Raw genomic sequence first — 18,145 nt, forward strand, 5'->3', positions numbered from 1 at the left:
GCAGTCCCCGCTGACCCACCTCCTCCCCCGTTAATATTCAGCAAACTTTCTCTCCCCCTCATTTCCCCTGAGTTCTGTGGCGTCAAGTCTATTTTTAAAGGCCATTCTTTCTCTGCATTTTTACCTAGTCAATATTTTAGACTTTTTATTTGGAACCTCGGACCTCAAAATCATATTAAAATCGGTGTGTTGGTCATGGGAACAACAAAGCAGTCAAATAAATAAATGCTCATGTATTTACAGTCTGGAGTGGAGAATAGTTTGGTGGTATCTCTATGTGTATCACTCTTTGTGACCTAAAATCTGTCACCGGGACTACTGCAGACTCCGACGATACTCTCGATACTTCCCACACTGCGGCAAATCATTCTTCTTCAGTCTCTTAAAGGCCGGCTCTTCCTGGGCCTGTTTGACCAACAGCTGCTTCAGCAGGTCTTGAGGTTCCTCAGCAACTGGGCCGGTATATGTGTCGGGGGATAGTGGGGCATCTTTGGCCTTTTGAACGTCCCATACGATGGCACGAGGGAGATCTCGTCCGCTAGCTGTGTGCACACCGCCCATGGCATTGTGCAGCCACATCAGCCGCTTCAGTCCCTGAATTGTCCGGCCTTTGTCATGTAAGAACTGGTGTTCTGTCACTGCTCTTTTGCTGTAAAGGAAGAAAGAATATGGATTAGAAAACCCATTCCAGTTGAACTTTGTCCCTAGATTTGCATTTATTTGTTGCATTTGATTACATTAATTTAAAATTAGTTTAAAAGTTAAAATGCCGGTTTTCCATTCTTGCTATACTTATGGAAAGCACAAACTCCTTTGCAGTCCTCTAAATATGGAAAGAGCATTATTTTCTTGAGAATGCCACCACTCTACTTGTATTCAAAACTTAAGATGGAGACATGAATGTAAAAATAAATCACCCAAATGAATGAATAAATAATCTTACATTTACAACCTCATTTTGAAACAAGAGGCAAATCTGGTTGAAAGAGGTCGACCGAATGCGCATCTTTATGGTCGGGGTCTGCCACCGGGATTCTGAAATGTATGTGTACATGGTGGTGGCAGATCGTGGTATCATTACACAATTCAGTGAAAGAGAATACCAGGATCTGTTGTATTGAAATAATGTCCATAATGCTTTCACACAGTGCAGGTCAGCAGTGACAGCAACTATGACACCCATCTCTGTTCCGTTGATTTGAACAGATTGCACCTGCTTTGTTCCTTGTCCAAGGAAAATGGAGCAATCAGCTAAAATTTAGCAAGTATGCTTTGACTAAGCAGGTATTTTGCGACCGAAGGGGAGACACGGATGCCTCCACTCTTCCATCCGGAGACCCTGCAATGCAATCTTGCATTCTACAACTGCTGGTAAGCCCCTCCTGGGCTGGACGGACCGGCGCATGATGCCGCCTTGGCAGACTAAATCATTTGCTGCAAAATTATTTTCGTGACTTTTACAATCTGCTACACGCAATTTTGTTTACTTATTTTAGTAGATGCGTGGTCTGCTGTGTGGTGCATGATGTGTTGACCTCTTCTTGCTACACGAGGCTAGGCCCTTCCAAGATGGCCCTTTGTCCAAGCACCAGAGTGCCTTCTCACTTTCTGCTGGGGCCTGGGATTGGTCCTGGCCCACTTCATCTGGGCCAATGAGGCCAGCAGGCTTGGTCGGCCCTCCTCACAAGGCCTACTCCTAAGGCCCTGTCTACCCCTGTCCACCACGGTACGCCACTAGCCTCCCCTCTCCAGGAACCGTGACTATGCCTTCTCATCACCCCCCAAACCCTGCTAGTGTGTCATGTCACCCTGACCCCGCCAGCGTGTCCTCATGTCACCCCGTACCCAGCCAGTGTGTCCTCATGTCCCGTCGACCCCTGCCAGTGTATCCTCATGTCCCCCCAACCCCCGCCAGCATGTCGTTGTGCCCCTGGCCCCCGCCATTGTATCTTTGTGCCCCTGACCCCCGCCATTGTCTTTGTTCCCTCCTACCCCCGCAAGTGTGTCCTCATGTCACCCCGACCCCTGCCATTGTGTCTATGTACCCCCTGAACCCCGCCAGTGTCCTCATGTCCTCCCGACCCCTGCCAGTATGTCTTTGTGCCCCCGATCCCGGCATTGTGTTTTTCTGCCCCCTGACCCTGCCATTGTGCTCATGTCCCCCGACCCCTGCCAGTATGTCCTCATGTCCCTGCAACCCCTGCCAACGTGTCCTCATGTCCCCCCGACCCCCGCCAGCATGTCTTTGTGCCCCTGACCCCTTCCATTGCGTCTTTGTGCCCCCGACCCCGCCATTGTCTTTGTTCCCTCCTACCCCCGCCAGTGTGTCCTCATGTCACCCCGACCCCTGCCATTGTGTCTATGTACCCCCTGACCCCTGCCAGTGGCCTCATGTCCCCCCGACCCCTGCCAGTATGTCTTTGTGCCCCCGATCCCGCCATTGTGTTTTTGTGTCCCCTGACCCCGCCAGTGTCCTCATGTCCCCCCGACCCCTGCCAGTATGTCCTCATGTCCCTGCGACCCCTGCCAGCGTGTCCTTGTGTGCCCCCTACTGCCGCCAGGGTGTTTTTGTGCCCCCGACCCCGCCATTGTGTCTTTGTGCCCCCCGACCCCCGCCAGTGTGTCTATGTACCCTGTGTCCCCCCGACCTCTGCCAGCGTGTCTTTGTGCCCCCTGACCCCAGCCATTGTGTCTTTGTGCCCCCCGACCCCCCCATTGTGTCTATGTACACCGGACCCCCACCAGTGTCCTCATGTCCCCCTGACCCCCGCCAGTGTGTATATACCCCCTGACCCCTGCCAGTGTCCTCATGTTGTCCTGACCACCGCCAGTGTGTCTTTGTGCCCCCTGACTCCACTTCTTGCCTTACGCCCTGTCCCTCCTTTTCTCGTCCATCTCCCTCACCCCTTCTTCCCCTCCTTCCCTTTTCTCCCTCCTCTGTCAAATTCTGGCAACACCCCCTGTTGCCGTTAGGCATAGTAATCCGTAGCCGCCTGTCTTTGCAACCTTCTTGCCCCCCCCCAACCCTCCTCCTCAACTTTTTTTCTCAGCACTTACTCTTATCATCTGTTCCCTGTGACCACTGATAATAGCTTGTCTGTCCCCCTTTTCCCTTCTTGTCTTATCCTCCCACTCCCCCCCTGCACTATCTTGAACAGTCGTCAACCTACTTGCGATAGTCACTTGTTTGTTCCTCTCCTTACCCCTGCCATTCCTCTACCCCACACCTCCCCTCCTCCCCACTCTTCTTGTCACTCATGCACTGCAACAATTGTCGTCAGGCATAGTAATGTTACTGCTAGTTTTGTTCTCCCTTTGTTCCATGCACTTGTACTATCTGTTATGATTGATAGTTATTTTTTACATTCTGATCTGTTTCAAGGACTTGTAAGAATGTATGTGTTTTCTCCCTTGTTCCCTCCCTCCTTGAAGTGCTTTGAAACACACTGTGTATAGGCGCTATACAAATAAACAATCAATTCAATTCAATTGATCAGAGGGTTGATCTGGTTGAACTGCATTGAACCTTTGTAGTTATTTGTAATGTATTTTCAAGAAAATCTTCTGTAAAAGCGCCATATACCTAAGGGCCGCTGTGCGCTTTATAAACTCAAATAAATTAATAAATAAAATAAAGATCCAATGTGCCTGACAGGAACCAAGCAGACACTCTTTCCCTTACCAGTCAGCAGAATTATAGTATGGCTTCACCTGAAATCTTGTGCCTAATTCTGGAGACCAACCGTCTGAATTATAAGGTCAGCCTGAAACGTCTTCATTCTTTAAGGCATATGTGGTGCCCACCCTGAAAAAACTCAGCAGAGTAAGGGCAAAACCTATGGCACAGTGGAATGAATGACATTATTGGATGCACATGACAGGTACAAGCAATTCCAAACCTTACACTGTGGTTATCCAGTGGTGGTAAAGTGTTCCAGTTCAGTGTCCGCCCCTTCGGTCTAAGTTCTGAGCTTATCATTAGCAAAGACGCCTTTGTCCTAAGCCTTGTTTGAAGGCGCTAGTATAGTCTTGAGTCTAGCCACTTTAATACCATTCCACACGATGGATTGTGAGCATATATTCTAAGACAGAGACTGGAAGACATTTGGCAGGTTTCAGAAGCCTTCATGATATCGGCAGCGGCATGACAAATGATAGCTCTTTCTTGGAAATGTATGGAAATTAAGGATAGATATCTGAGTTCACCTACGGTAACAGTGCATGGAGAATGAAAATAATACTGGTGTAAAGTGCCTTAAGAGCTGACGGTGAGTATACTGGTAATATGAGCCAGTGCTTAACAGATGAGGCTGTACCTGGGAATTCATTGATTAACACATCTCTTATAGCGCACTTAATACCAGAGACCAGTCTCTAAGCATAGGACTAGCATTGGAGCCTGTGTTGCTATGCGGTGTCTTGCTTCCAGGCACATGCCTTGCCCCTGAGCTATCCCCTTGGCCTATTGAAGGCTCTTCAGTGGCATGTGTTTCTGCATTGGTATGCATGCCTGTTTCTAGGCATATGATGAGGGTACCTGAGCACATGATTATGTTGGCTGGGCATAGTAGGTTGTTAGGGCATATGATGATCCTGCCTTACAAGAGGGACTTTAATTGGGAGTTTGAGGTAGAAGGCATGCACGAGGGTGATAATAAGTACATGGTGGTGCCTGGTTAAATCAGGCAGTAATTGGGCATATGAGGCAGCACCTTGGCAGTTGGAGCTGTTTATGGCCCTATGAGGATATTTATGGGTATTTGTGAAAGAAGATAGGTATATGATAGCAGTACTGGGGTTTGAAGTTGTACATTTAGATATATAGCAGTCAAGCCATGCACTAAGTTTCTTCCCATCCACAACACAGTTCCCTCCCTGCCAGTGGATAGGGCCTGGGAGATGGAAGCGTGGCCCGAAAGTGGAAAAATAAAACAGTTTCATGAAACTGACACACTGTTACTTTGTGAAACAAGCATTGGCAAAGCCAACAGTTTTGGCATTTGCTAATGTCCATTGCAGTTTGCATTAATGGGCATCAGTCGCAAGGGGAATAGTGCAAGAATGCCAGGGAGGATGCAGGGGCAAGCGCGTTGTGAGCGAGAGAGGCAGATAGTGGGATGGGATGAGAGCATGCATGTGAGGATGGTTTAGAGAAAAGGTAGGGTTGCAAGGAAAGGTCAGAGACATTGTGATGAGGGTGCATGCAAAGCTGATACGGAGAGGGTGAGAATGTGGGGGTGCTAGCTAGTGAGAGGGAAGAGAGGAGAAACTGGGAGCAAGGCGTGAGTGTGAGGAGTGTGTTGGTAGAGGGAAGAGTGTGAGGAGGATGAGAAATTGCACTAGAAAAGGTGAGCAAGAGGCTGAAAGCAGGACAGTAAGAGCGGGAGGGTGAGAGAAGGATAGTATAAAAAGTAGGGGTGCAAGGAAAGGCGCCAGAGTGGTCTGATGAAGATCCATGAAAGGGGGTTAGTGAGAGGTTGACAGAGTGAGAGAGAATACGTGAGGCATAAGTGTGACGAGAGAGTAAGTGTGAAGAGAAAGAAGAGTGTGAGGAGAGCGAGAGATGGTGTTATAACAAATTGTATTCAATTGGCAGTGGAAAAAGACATGTGTGTGATGGGGAGCAGGCCAGGAAACGAAATGGGTTCAGCCCAAAGCTTTAAACGGGTAGGTACTTGACAGTCCCGAGTACCTGCACTTCTTTTATTTTGAAGACCTAATATCAGCACTTTTCAGCAGGAAGCCCATACTACCAGCACTTCTCAACAGTAAGCAGCTACTCTGGGATAAGGAATGCTTGAAATTCTGTTTTTCCATTTCTAGCACTGGTTCCTGCTACCTAAAAATACCACAGCAGTAACTAGAATCAAATAATGAGCCAGTAGGAAAGTCAAGAGAAAACAAGCTATGGATGGTTAGTGCTCTTCAAATCTTTGCAGTGTCTTTTGACATGGTTTTCTGGAATGCTGACATTGCAATGTAGGCATCTTGTGCCCTTGCCAGGATCACAGATTCTGCCATTTCTTCATGCATGCTTTCTTTCTCTCACCAACATAACTCTGGTTACACAACTAAACCTACACCACCTGAAGAAACAGGTCTACACTATATATGCCAACATGACCCATTCCAGTTGGGCGATTCTTATCAAGTCCCAGTTTTAAAATGTGTATTCTGGAACTTTTAATCCATGATTTCCACCATTATAAACTCAGGACCACAAGTCCCAGAATCCACAGTTAGTCTTGACCATCCGCTGACTAATGGGGCATATACGCTACACTACATTTCCCTAAACACCACACTAACCCACCACAGACACACCAACACAACTCTTTGCACTCCTTAAATGCTACCGTCAGGCACCACAGACAAGCTCCCAAAAATATGCACATTAGCAACTTGGAGCGCACATCCACCACTGCTCCCGATCAGTCACAAAACGTACACACGACAGAGAGTCTTATCTTTTCACATATGCACACCTGAACACTGCAAAGAAGCAACCTTGCCTCACTCCTAAATTAGTTACATAACTCGCTTCTTGCAGATATAAATCTCAAATACACCATGAAAGGACAGATACAAGACTCAATGGCACAGCAAAGAATTCACTCATTCTTTTGGGGCAGTACTCTGGATGGCCCAAGCAACTTTACTTCAGTGACTGCCATCAAGAGGGCAGGAAACAAACGTTGGCTCTACTGCAATCAGTCCTTCACAGTAGAGTTTCTGGTGCAATGACTGGCTAGTGAGACTATTCTGCTGCCTATCAAATTAAGTCATATGGGACTGAATAAGGAACAGTGCAACAACGTGATTCTTGGTGATGGCCTCAGGCACCATTAACAGAGGAGCACGAGAAGCCACCCTTTTTTCCCTAAAATAATTCAACTCTGCCCCTTTGTAAGGAGTAGATGGAATCATTCGTAAGGACTCCACTTTTTGAAGTTAAATTACAGTGAGATTAGGTTATTCGTCCTGGATCACACACTTTGGTAAAGGAAGGAACACAGTATTTTAACCTATTCTGCAATTTTAGCACGATCGTGTATATTCTGCGAGCTACTTAGTACACGTATTTAAGTTTGTGCTTTGAAGGATTATAATAATACTGTTTAATATGGTTTTCTTGCAAAATACACAAATTGGATATTAGAGCAACCTGAAAATATGTAAATACTTAAACATTGTAAACCAAAAGAATAGTGTACCTTTATATTCGGAATCTTGAATGGAAAACTGCATGTCCCAGGATGCAAAACAACGCTCACCCAAAAAGGCCCCCGTTTCACACTACTTTTTAAGACACACTAACAAAATGTGGAATAAGATCACACGGAATGGACATTGTGACCTTGTAGCTTGCTTTCATGCACAATGTTAACATTTACTTATCTGCATATAAGAAAACTTTTTTTGTTTAAATAGGTGCTTTATTATTTTACTCACTTTAATGGCCTTGTAAACAGAGACAAATATGCTATATAACTGGGAGTGTATAGTGTTTTGAGTTGGAAATGTCCCATCACAGCGCTAATGACCTAAAACTGTACGCACAATGAAGCTACTGATAACAAAAGCAATGTGAAAGTTTAATCTTGGCTACCCCCAAACAGCTGTCCCAATCTAGATCACCCGCTGACCTCTCGCAACCATCACTTTATAGCCACCAACCACTGTACTTCCCCCACTCTAGCATTCCCCTAACCACACACCTGCCACAATTGCAGCCCATAGCTACGTTTACTTCACAACAGGGAGATGGAGGTTCCAGGATGTGGTAGGAGTGAGCCCAAGGTGGGAGTAGTGCGGTCAGGAGATAAGGGGGTGGCGCATGGCCCTGGAAGGGGGGACAAGTGGGGAGCCCACAGTTTGAGAAGGGGGCAAGAATCGTAGCTTGTGTGCCTCCTCCTTGTATGTTGTCAAAAGATAGAAATGGGCACAAAAGAAAAGATACAGGAAAGAGTGGATGCAGGCAAGAAGAAGATACAGGGGCACACAAGACCCAAAGGAAAGCTTCCAGCAGAGGCAAACAGCCTGAGGTCATTGGTGGTGGGGCCAGGGAGTGGCTCCACTCTTCTCTCTTCCTTCCTTTGGTGGGCTACGCAGGAAGGAGGGACGTTAGCCTTGCAGAGTAAGAAACAAGCACCACAGGACAAAGAAACAGACCAGAACTGAGGCCCGCCTACTTGAAACAAGGATAGGCTAAGCAAGTGAAAGAGTGAAGTTACTCTTGCCACCAACACTAAAAAAACGATTTATTAATGTATGTACGTTGCTGTTACCTGCTACTGGTGTCACTATGCATTAGTTGAAGAAATAATCTCAGAAAATATAGTATAAAACAGCAAAACCAACACAAAAACGGAACTTGCACAATAAATCAAGCAACCCGATCTGGTGATATACCCCCCCTAGAAAGACGCACCGAAGTGGGGGAACGGAACCGGGGAGAAGGGGGCTGAGGTAGGTAGGGGACAAGCCATTCAAATAGAGAGGGACAGTAAAGAGATAAAGAGAAACAATTGCAGGCCATCAGCCGGCAACATACTGCACATCCAATCAAATAACAAGGTGTGTCCACGGGCAGTACATGCCCACCCCCACCTCCTCCCAATACAAGGTCTTCTGTTGGGAAGGAAATTAACCTCTGCTACCCCCCTAGGCGCTTTAGAGTAAAGCGAATCCCATAACTACACTTGCAATGGACCAGGGGGAGAGGGGCATGCTAGGAAACCCTGCACAGACACAATATTAAATATAAATGCGTAGACTTAGTGGTAACATATAAGGAAGTGCCATTTTTGTAGTTATGTTAGAAACACCCGTCCCTGCATGGCTGCGTAATAAACACAGACCCAACGAAGAAACCTAAACAGGCCCAAGCGCTGATGATAGAGACCCACGCTGCTAACTCCCATAGAAACTTTCCTTTGTTCCATAACTGTTGTGAATACGTGTTATTCGATGAAGGCTGCAAGACGTTGCCAGGCGCCTCGCAATGCACATTTATCGCAGCCAGGCCAAAAGCAGACCTTCAACCCCCCCGCCCCCTCATCCCCAGGAGGTATGACGCCCACAACTGCCCCAGTCCAAGATCCCTGAATCTGGGATGGTATGTGACCTCAGACCACCAACCATAAACCCAGTGGTCATAAAAGATCTAAGCGGACACACCCATTCCAATTTATTTCATAATGACACCCTTTGTAACACGAGGTACAGGGTGGAATAAATTATAGTCCAAAGCGAGGGAGGAAATCTTGGGTTTGGAGAGTGCGATATGGACTGAGTAAAGAATGTGTGGGTCAGCATGATCTTAAGCCTTACCCTGTGCCAGTCCCCGAGTTTCCAGGTACACGCCACAATTACAGAGTAGCATTGTCTTACATAGTTAATAATGGCAAACTTGGCCTTGGTTCCCTGGAGATGATGAGCCCAGCTGACCCCGCATGATGGAAGATGGATGGCTGGGGCTGAGGCCAATAGCAGCCTGGTATGCCCTATGGAGCAGGCCGCCCATGTATAGGGTCTCACCAACCAGCCATGCAGGTTTTTACTGTATATGTGACTTCATTAGTGATGATGCGTTTCCTTATAACCTTCTGCTTGTACTATTTTTGGGCAGAACGTTCTTGAGCAGCAGAGTACTTTGCTGGCCTACCTATTTTTTGTGTGATTAAAACTTGTTATCCTTGCAAGAATCTCTTGGCCTATTTTCCCTAGTGGGTTGCATTTTTTCTGGCGTGAGCATTTGTGTGCGTGCCTTCACTTCACAGAACTGTAACAGAAAGAGAACCCCATGCCCCCCAGACACTGAGGCACATAATCATGGAACGAGATACGTAACGCAATGAGCCGCCGTATAAGCTCCCTTACAGAGCTGTACAGTACTCAACATGAATCGCTGCTGGCAGTACACAGGAAAACACTTCACACTTACTGAAAGTAATGTAAAAGCAGGCACAATAACACTTGTTTCCAGCTCTTGGCAGCAACAGTCGTGCTAGCTTCATGCACAGCCGTACTCCAGAGCCAATCACATCACTAGTATACTGCGCTACAATCATCTACTGCTTTCATCAGAAAAGGCTAGACCAAACACCCGTAAATAAGGCCATGAAAATTTGATAGCCATTTTAAAACCAAACGTAACTCTAAAAGTAATTTGTTTATTTTTAATACAAAATGCATTACAATATATAACAAAACTGAAAAGATGCAATACATATTTTTAAAAGCATCAATCAAGTCAAATAGCGTTTAAATAACATCAGCTAAAGAGTGCAAAAAGAGGTGTGTTGTGGTAGGAGATGGGTGGGAATGGGAGGAAAATCCTATAGATTTCACGTGGCGATGGGCGTTAAATGGGTGGGACACATGGCAAGACTACATAATATGAACAACTAGAGGGGCACCTGGCTATTCCCTGTTCCCTCCAGGTCACAACAGACTTTTATATATCGACCAAATTATCAGGGCGAGCCTGGATATGCTAAGATCAAATATTTACTGATTTATTTTAAACAACAAAAAATAATGTTAAAAACAGGTTTTCAATTGGCACAGGTGAGTGAACAAAAGGCATTCCCAACAAAAAACAGTCATTAACTAATATACAACAGTACAAATGAATACATATACAAAGCAGACATCCTATCAATACAACCCCTTAAACATTACACATTTGACCTATGTCAATATAAGAATATTGACATAGGTCAAAATCATAAACTTAGTGACCAGTGTTCAAGATTAGCACTGTGTTGTAGTAAAAAGTCGACATGACTGTGTCGACAGCCTTTCGGCGAAGGTGGATGGCAGTAAATATAACAGCCTTCATCAGGACAGGGAATTGTGGTGTAGGCTCTGTCTAGAGTTTCCTGTGGTGATGATTGTGCCTGGCTGAGAGTAGCATGTGGAATATGCGCTTTCGGGTAGTGTGTGGAACATGAACTTATCTGGTCCCAGTCCACTCAAAATGGACTTTGTAGTGGAGTGCTTGCAATGCACTGTCACCAGGAGCGGTCGTATTCCTGCTACGGAACGCATTCACACACTGCCTGAAAGCACATATTCCACATGCTGCATTCAATCAGGCACGATCATCAACTGTTAGGGAGAATTCTAATTTCTGTTCTAATTCCCTTCAACCTTAGAGACCCCCTGCCCTTTTGCTGGGCTTTACGACTTTGGAGTGAACAAGACCTTTTTCTCACTCTCTCGTGTATTTTTGATCTGATTTGGACTCTGTGTTTCTTTGTTTTTGGAGTCTGACAAACTCCATAGGCATATACATTTTGTATTGTGACGCACATCACCTTCAGTGTAGTGTCACAGAGAAGTCCTTTGGATTTCTCATAAGGTATAAATACCTTCTCTTCGGTGAACTATTGTTCCCAAGAGTAGTAAAGTGGAATTGGCTTTACTTACCTGTTTTTCCTATGTAGGTCCAGTACACCCCATCTTATGTGGAAGTACTGGGGGGTTACTTAGTAGCCCCTTTTCCTACTTACTCATATAACATTTTTTATGTTACCTTCATGACATTTAATGGCTGGTGGCAGTGGTTTAATTTTCCTACTATTGTGCATTTTTACCGCAGGCTGAATCCTCGGCTGCAGTAATGCACCCATTGGAGCGTTAAACTGCCCGGTGTAGCCCTGCTGCAGTGCTGAAGCTCCAATTTCGTATCGACTAGAGAAGCCCGGAATGGACGACTTCTTCCCTTGGGTTGGTTGGACCAACTGACCCCAAGACGAACTTTGCTGGAAAACCTCTCCCTGCTTCCTGTACTTCTTTGCTGCTGCTGGAACCGAGTGCCAAGAGTCAGGAAAACCAGAATCAAGTGCCTCGCCTGAGGACCCTCCTGAAGCAGGACGACCCAAGCCCGAGTCAACCTCACCAGAGTGCTGGACTCCAGAAGCAAGGTAAGCCCAACAAGTGTCCAAGAACTGCAGTTGTGCTAGTGACCGGTTGTCATGCCCTGGGGCAAGTGGCGTGTATGGAATTGCTGGAAAGGGGGCTGCCATTAATTGTTCCATCACGTCTTCCTTCAGCGTCTCTTGCCGGTCTAGCTCTTTTGCTCGCATCCGTCACCGGTTGTTTATAGTCAGCTACTTCCGGGTGACGGACGTGTTGCAACTTTCTAGGTTTCCTCCTTCGTTGCACCGCTCCGCATCATTTCTCCTTGCGCATACCGCCAGCTTACCTGTTTTCTCTCGCTCTTGTTGGTTTCTTGTGTTGCACCCTTCCGCTCCTCGCCGCCGCTTCCCGTGCGGCTTTTCTCTCTCTTGTCTCTTCCCCTGCTCCTTCCCTCTTACTCTGCTACCTTACCTTGCTCCGCTTAGTTTTTTCTCCATTTTTTGCTGCTTCCTGTTTCTCTCTTGTTTTCTTGGTTCCTCTTCTAAGTACATCCGGAGCTGTTGTTTTTGTTTTCGTGTGTATTTCTCTGCCCTCGACTTGTCCGTGCCCTGCTTACCATCCTTGGGTGCTGCCCATCCTTCTTGGGGTTTTTTGTGCCTCTGGCTTTTTCCCCATTCCCGGCGGTCCCGGAGGATCGACCACCGTCCACTGATTTTGGTGGCACAGTGGCGTCCTTCCGTGGCCGTCCGTATCTGCACAAAAAAAGGAGAAGCTCAGCCAGAAAGGAAGGAAGAAGGCAGACTCTCAATGTAAGATTAAAGGTGAGGAGGAAAGGGAAGGACGGGAGACGGAGTTCTCTTCAGAAGAAGAGGATATTGCAGACCCTTGTGATACTGGTAGCTGAAACCGCAAAGTGCTGCTGAATTGGAAAGAGACTGTAGCCGCTTCAAACTGCAGCGCAAGAGTCCTCCAGGCGTCCTCCCTCTTGTCCCCACGACTGAGGCCCCGGAACCCAGGATCTGCAAGACTGCAACCAGAACAGAAGCCAGCTGGCTCCTCTTCTTCAAACCTAAGGTACTGTCTTGACTAAGGGGTACTTACTTCTTTGGACTGTAGCTTGCTTGTTCTCACTGGAGACCTGCAGTAGCTGCTTTTTGCAGAGTTGATTGCAGCTTTGCCCTTCACAAGCCTTACAGCTTGTGGCCCAACAGTGATTCTTTTTACTACAAACTCTAAACTTTGTACAAGACCTTTGTGCTATCTAAAGAAGTGCCTGAGCTCCATAGACATTGCTGAAATTGACTTTGGCTGTCCTGGCTCCCTGCAGACTCTTCTAACCCATTGACGTTGGTTCTAACTGTCCCTCATGGGTGGTACATACATTTAACTTGTATTGCTGGGAAATATCTAATCTAGACTTCATTGGGAGATTGTAAAGTATTCACCTGCTCTGAGAACCTGTTAACCTTTTCCTTCCCTAACCTTTTCCACAACCTCAGAATTGCATTGAGGGTAAAAAGTGATATATTAATGCCAAACATTGTCCTAGTAATTGAAGTCATCTCAGGGTGTAGCAAGTGTGTGAGGCATCCCAAAAGGGTATCTAATTGCTTATGTGTTAGGACACCTACCTGTGCTGGGCGGCGGGGCCCTGGGGGGCGTACTGGTTCCTGGCGTTTGTACCCACGTCTTAGATTGTGGGGAAGACGCGTCGCTCCGGGCACAGTTTCCCGGCGGATTTGCTCTGTCCTGGCCCGTGTGGGGCACGGTTGTCGTTCGCGCATCGGTTCGAACGGGTTTGCGTTCCAAACCTCGTTCGCGCGGCGACGCCTACTCGCGCATGCGCATTGCCGCGCGATTCAAGCCTCGTTCTCACACAGGACCGCTATTTAAGCAATCCGAATTGGTATTCCCATCGCGTCTCAACGCGGTTGGTTCCCTTCCGCCACGCTCCCTGGTTCCGTGATCCGTTGGTCCTGATCCAGTGCCTGGGCCTTGTCCTTTCTTGCCCCAACTCCCCTCTCTGGCCTTTCCTTCCCCTTCCTGTCCTCTTGTGTACTCCTGTCTCCTTCCTGGGGGTCCTCCCTGCTTCCATCCTTGCCTGTATTGCCCGCCTCCTGCTGAGTCTCCTGTGGCCCTGGACTGCCTCTCCAGCTCCCCGTCTTGTTACCTTGGACCCCGGCTTACCTGCACCTGTATCTTAGACTCTTTGCTTACCGGCATTGATTCCTTGGACTCTCAGCTTGCCGGTATAAGCTACCTTATACCATCCTGGATAACTGCTTGGGATACTTTGCCGATACCTGCCAACAACATCTACGACCTTCCCAGTCAGTGCTTGCACTGTTCTGACGCCACGTTAATCTTGGGAAGCGTCATCCGTGGCGTCAGGAGCGGGCCCCAGTTCAATCCTGTATTACAGGACGGATCCGGGGTTGGTTCTTTACGTTACTACTCTTCAGTTGCGAAGACTTCATCAGCTACGAGTCTACCTCTACCACGACCTGGCTACCTCAGCACGCAAGACTTCTGGTGATACAGGTACGCCCCGTCCTCGGGATACGCAACTTAACATTATGGTAAATCTGAGGAAGTGTTATGAAGTGTATTTTTATTGTTGCATATTGCCCTTTGTAAAGAAGGCTTATTTAAATCTGACCGGTAAATAAAATAATAATTAATTCACTAGACAACCTTGAGTGTATGTGTTATTTGGAAACTTGTAATTGCGAATCTCAGTGTTATATCTCTATAGCTCACATTTACCCCTCTTGAGATAAGTCTGGCTGCTCAGTCACTCTACCAACTTGTGTAGTACAAACTTATACCAATAGGTGAGTTACCTATTACCAAGAGGACAAGGCTGGTCTAGTCTCCCACAGGGTTACTGCATCAAATATTGCCTAACATCACCAAAGAAAACTCTTAACAGAGCCTACACCACAATTCACCGTCCTGATGAAGGCTGTTATACAGTCATCCAGGTTCGCTGAAACACAGAAACACAATCGTGTCGACATTTTACTACAACACAGTGCTAATCTTGAACACTGGTCACTAAATTTATGATTATGACCTATGTCAATATAATACCTTGTGTATTGTGGAAGGGGTTTTACTGATAGGATGTCTGCTTTGTATATATATTAATTTGTACTGTTTTTGTTGGGAATGCCTGTTTACACTCAGCTGTGGCAATTGTAAACCTGTATTTAACATTATTTTTGTTGTTTCAAAAATCATTAAATATTTGGTCTTTGCCTACCCGGGTTTGCCCTGATCATTTGTTCGATATATAACAAACTACATAATATCCATCCTCATATGTAAACCTGCATTGAAAAGCATTAGAAACCTGCATCCAAAGCCCCTTTTTCAAGCTCTCATGTTAAAGCTCTTATTTTAATGACAATGGTTTTGGTTTCCAGCGCTACCTAATAGCCAAAACTAAAAATGAATGTATTTAACATATTTAAAAGCTGATATTCAGGAAACAATGCACATTTAATTACAATTACAGGCTGATATTTTAGAACAAAATAAGTGTATTTATTTACTGAAAAAAGGCTAAACTGGTGTTTGAGACCAAATTCAGTCTCTTTGTTACAAATAACAAGCTAATGTTTGAGACAAAAATTACTATATGTATTAAGTGAAAATTACAAATTGATAGTTTACGCTATGCTTCCAAAATAGTTCAAGGTGATACTTAGGAAACAATTCAGGTTATTTTGCGGAATCTATTACAGATCATTTTATGATTACCAGTGCACCCTTTCTTGCTGTTGTGCTCGTTACTTCATGGCACGTATGGGATCATTTCATGATATAGATTTATACTTTTTCAAGACTTTAAAGCGATCGTATAGCTATGTGGTGTGATGCCTGAGAATATGTAATCGATGTAACATAAGCAACATCTTTGCTCTAAGTGTTCCTTGAGTAATAGCTCTGCTGTACGATCTGTGCAACATGAGGGCTAGCCTTGTGCTTTACAATTCCATGCACTTGCGCGTTCTCAATGACACTGGGCCTAGTAAGATCGCTGTTTTATTCTCCCCTGTTTCCCTCCCTTGCCTTGTTGCGCTCTGAAACACTTGTGTACGAGCGCGATAGAAATAAAATATCAATATCAATGGCAATGGGTATTGCTGGGCTTTACAGAAACTGGCATTGTGTATTTCTGGGAGTAAATGGAAACTGTCAGGGAGGGTTAACCAGTGGATGTCAAGCGATGCATTTTGGAAACAGACAAGGCATGTTTCATAATGGGAGTGAACTTATTAATATTATCATTATTTCATTTGTGTAACTCGCCACATGCCCATAGGCCTCAGGGCACACACATAACGCATCTTAGGAGCTAAAAAAAACCTTTGATACACCAATAGTCACCAGAAAAACTGGAAATTCAAGCAAAAGACCAGAGGTCAAGATGAAAAAAAGAATTAATCCCTCTGATTAAACGAACGTGTTTGTGCGGCTCTTTTAAAACCAATCAAACACGAGATAATGGCAGCCCATTCCAGACACAAGGAGTCCATGCATCAAACATCGTGCCCCCATACTTCTGAAGTTTGATGCGTGGCTGCAAATGTTTATTGTCTCCATTGAAAAGGAGTAATCTTCTGCTAGGAGCAGCCTTCAGACGAGCACAGAGATACTGAGGTGCATTCCCAGACCTACATGTGTGGGTCATGGTAAGAATCTTATGTGCAATTTTCTGTTTGACTGGTAACCAGTGGAGTGCAACTTTAGAAGCAGTGACATGATCTCTCCTGCCAATACCCTGAATGGCCCTTATGGCCCTGTTTTGGATGGTCTGGCACTTTTGCTAGTTGTTGGCAGGCGTGCCTGCGTGCATACTATTGCAATAGTCCAGTATGGAGTTTACAAGAGTACAGGCAAGTAAGGATATATTTTTATCAGACAAATAAGGTCTGATTTGTCACAAAAATTTGACTACATACAAATAGGTGGACCTCAGGTCGAGGTTGTGCTTCTGCATAGTTAATTGTGAGTCCAGACACACAACTAGCATAGCATCAGAATCCCTAGCATAGTCACCCATGACTTCGAAGATGATCTGAGTGTAGCCAGCGTAGTTGGTATAACCGGCACCCAATTAATCCAAAAGATCGAACATAGGGCAGGTGTAGATGTTCTATAATGTAGAGGAAAGACAAGGGCCTCGAGGCACACCACAGAGCAACGGGACTGGAGTGACCTTAAAGTAATCCACAAAGACCCAGGCAGTGCGATTACTGAGGAAGGACTCAATCCAAGATGATGCATTATTAGACAAATAGGCAACCTTGCAAGCCTACACTGAGATGATCCACTAAGTCAAAGGCTGCCGAGATATCCAATTGAAAGGGATGTCTATTCTCAATAATTTCCAAAAAGTTGGCTTTGAGATCTAAAAGCAATGAAACATAAGGTGGTGCCAGGAGAAGGAGACTATTCTGAAGAATCATTAAACATTTTAATCAGTTCATTCCAGACAAAGTACTTAGTCTGGAATGAACTATTATTAATTGTATAGGTGAAATTAATTGGAAATTACTTGTATAGGTGAAATTAATTGTATATTCCTCTTCAATATCTTAAAATAATTGAATGTTTTAGGAATGTATTTAGATTGAATGAATGTATGGATGTGTGATATTTAGGATGCTTTTTTAACGTAACTGATTAAAATGTTTAATGATTTTTTACATATTCAAATCAAAATAAAATGAAATAATGATTTGATTTTTCTAGCTTTCTGCCTTCCTTCTTCAGAATAGTCTCCTTCTCCTGGTGCCACCTTATGTTTCACTGTATGTTCTCACCTCAAGGTGCCAGTGATTGTTGAGGTTCCCACCTTGGGTTTTGTGTATTTGAGATCTAAAAGCGCCATCTCTGTGCATGCTTGGCACGAAAGCCAGATTGACGCCGACCGAGTAGGTTATTAGACTCTAGAAATTCCTGGAGTTGAATATACGCTATTTGATCGAGAATTTCTACCAGTAATGGAACATTAGTAATTGGACGATAGTTGCCTGCAACCGCAGGATGCAAGGAGTCTTTTTTTTAGCAATGGCATAATCCAAGCTCTTTAAGGTCAAATTTGGTGATGAACGGAATCAGTGTGTCTAAGGATTCCTTGATATTTGCAGCACGTGATGTTAGCTTAATTTCCTTAACAGTATTAAAGACCTCAGCTTCAGAGACTTGCCTGAAGGAGATGCTGGGTGAATCTTTACTAGAGCAAGTCGGACCAGATTTAACGACG

General features: G+C 45.4%; 1 protein-coding gene across 1 annotated transcript in view; it reads right to left on the reverse strand.

Annotated features, from left to right (window-relative positions):
• Positions 1–224: 224 nt before the first annotated feature.
• Positions 225–18,145, reverse strand: part of LOC138521041 (parathyroid hormone 4-like) — a 46,227-nt gene continuing 28,306 nt past the window's right edge. The window contains exon 3 of the mRNA XM_069633555.1: positions 225–649. Within this exon, the coding sequence (XP_069489656.1) occupies positions 316–649 (334 nt within the window). The 3' untranslated portion in view covers positions 225–315. The remainder of the gene's footprint in view (positions 650–18,145) is intronic.

The sequence above is a fragment of the Ambystoma mexicanum genome, chromosome 13, assembly GCF_040938575.1.
Source record: "Ambystoma mexicanum isolate Mex_15411 chromosome 13, UKY_AmexF1_1, whole genome shotgun sequence".
NCBI classification, from domain to species: Eukaryota; Metazoa; Chordata; class Amphibia; order Caudata; family Ambystomatidae; genus Ambystoma; species Ambystoma mexicanum.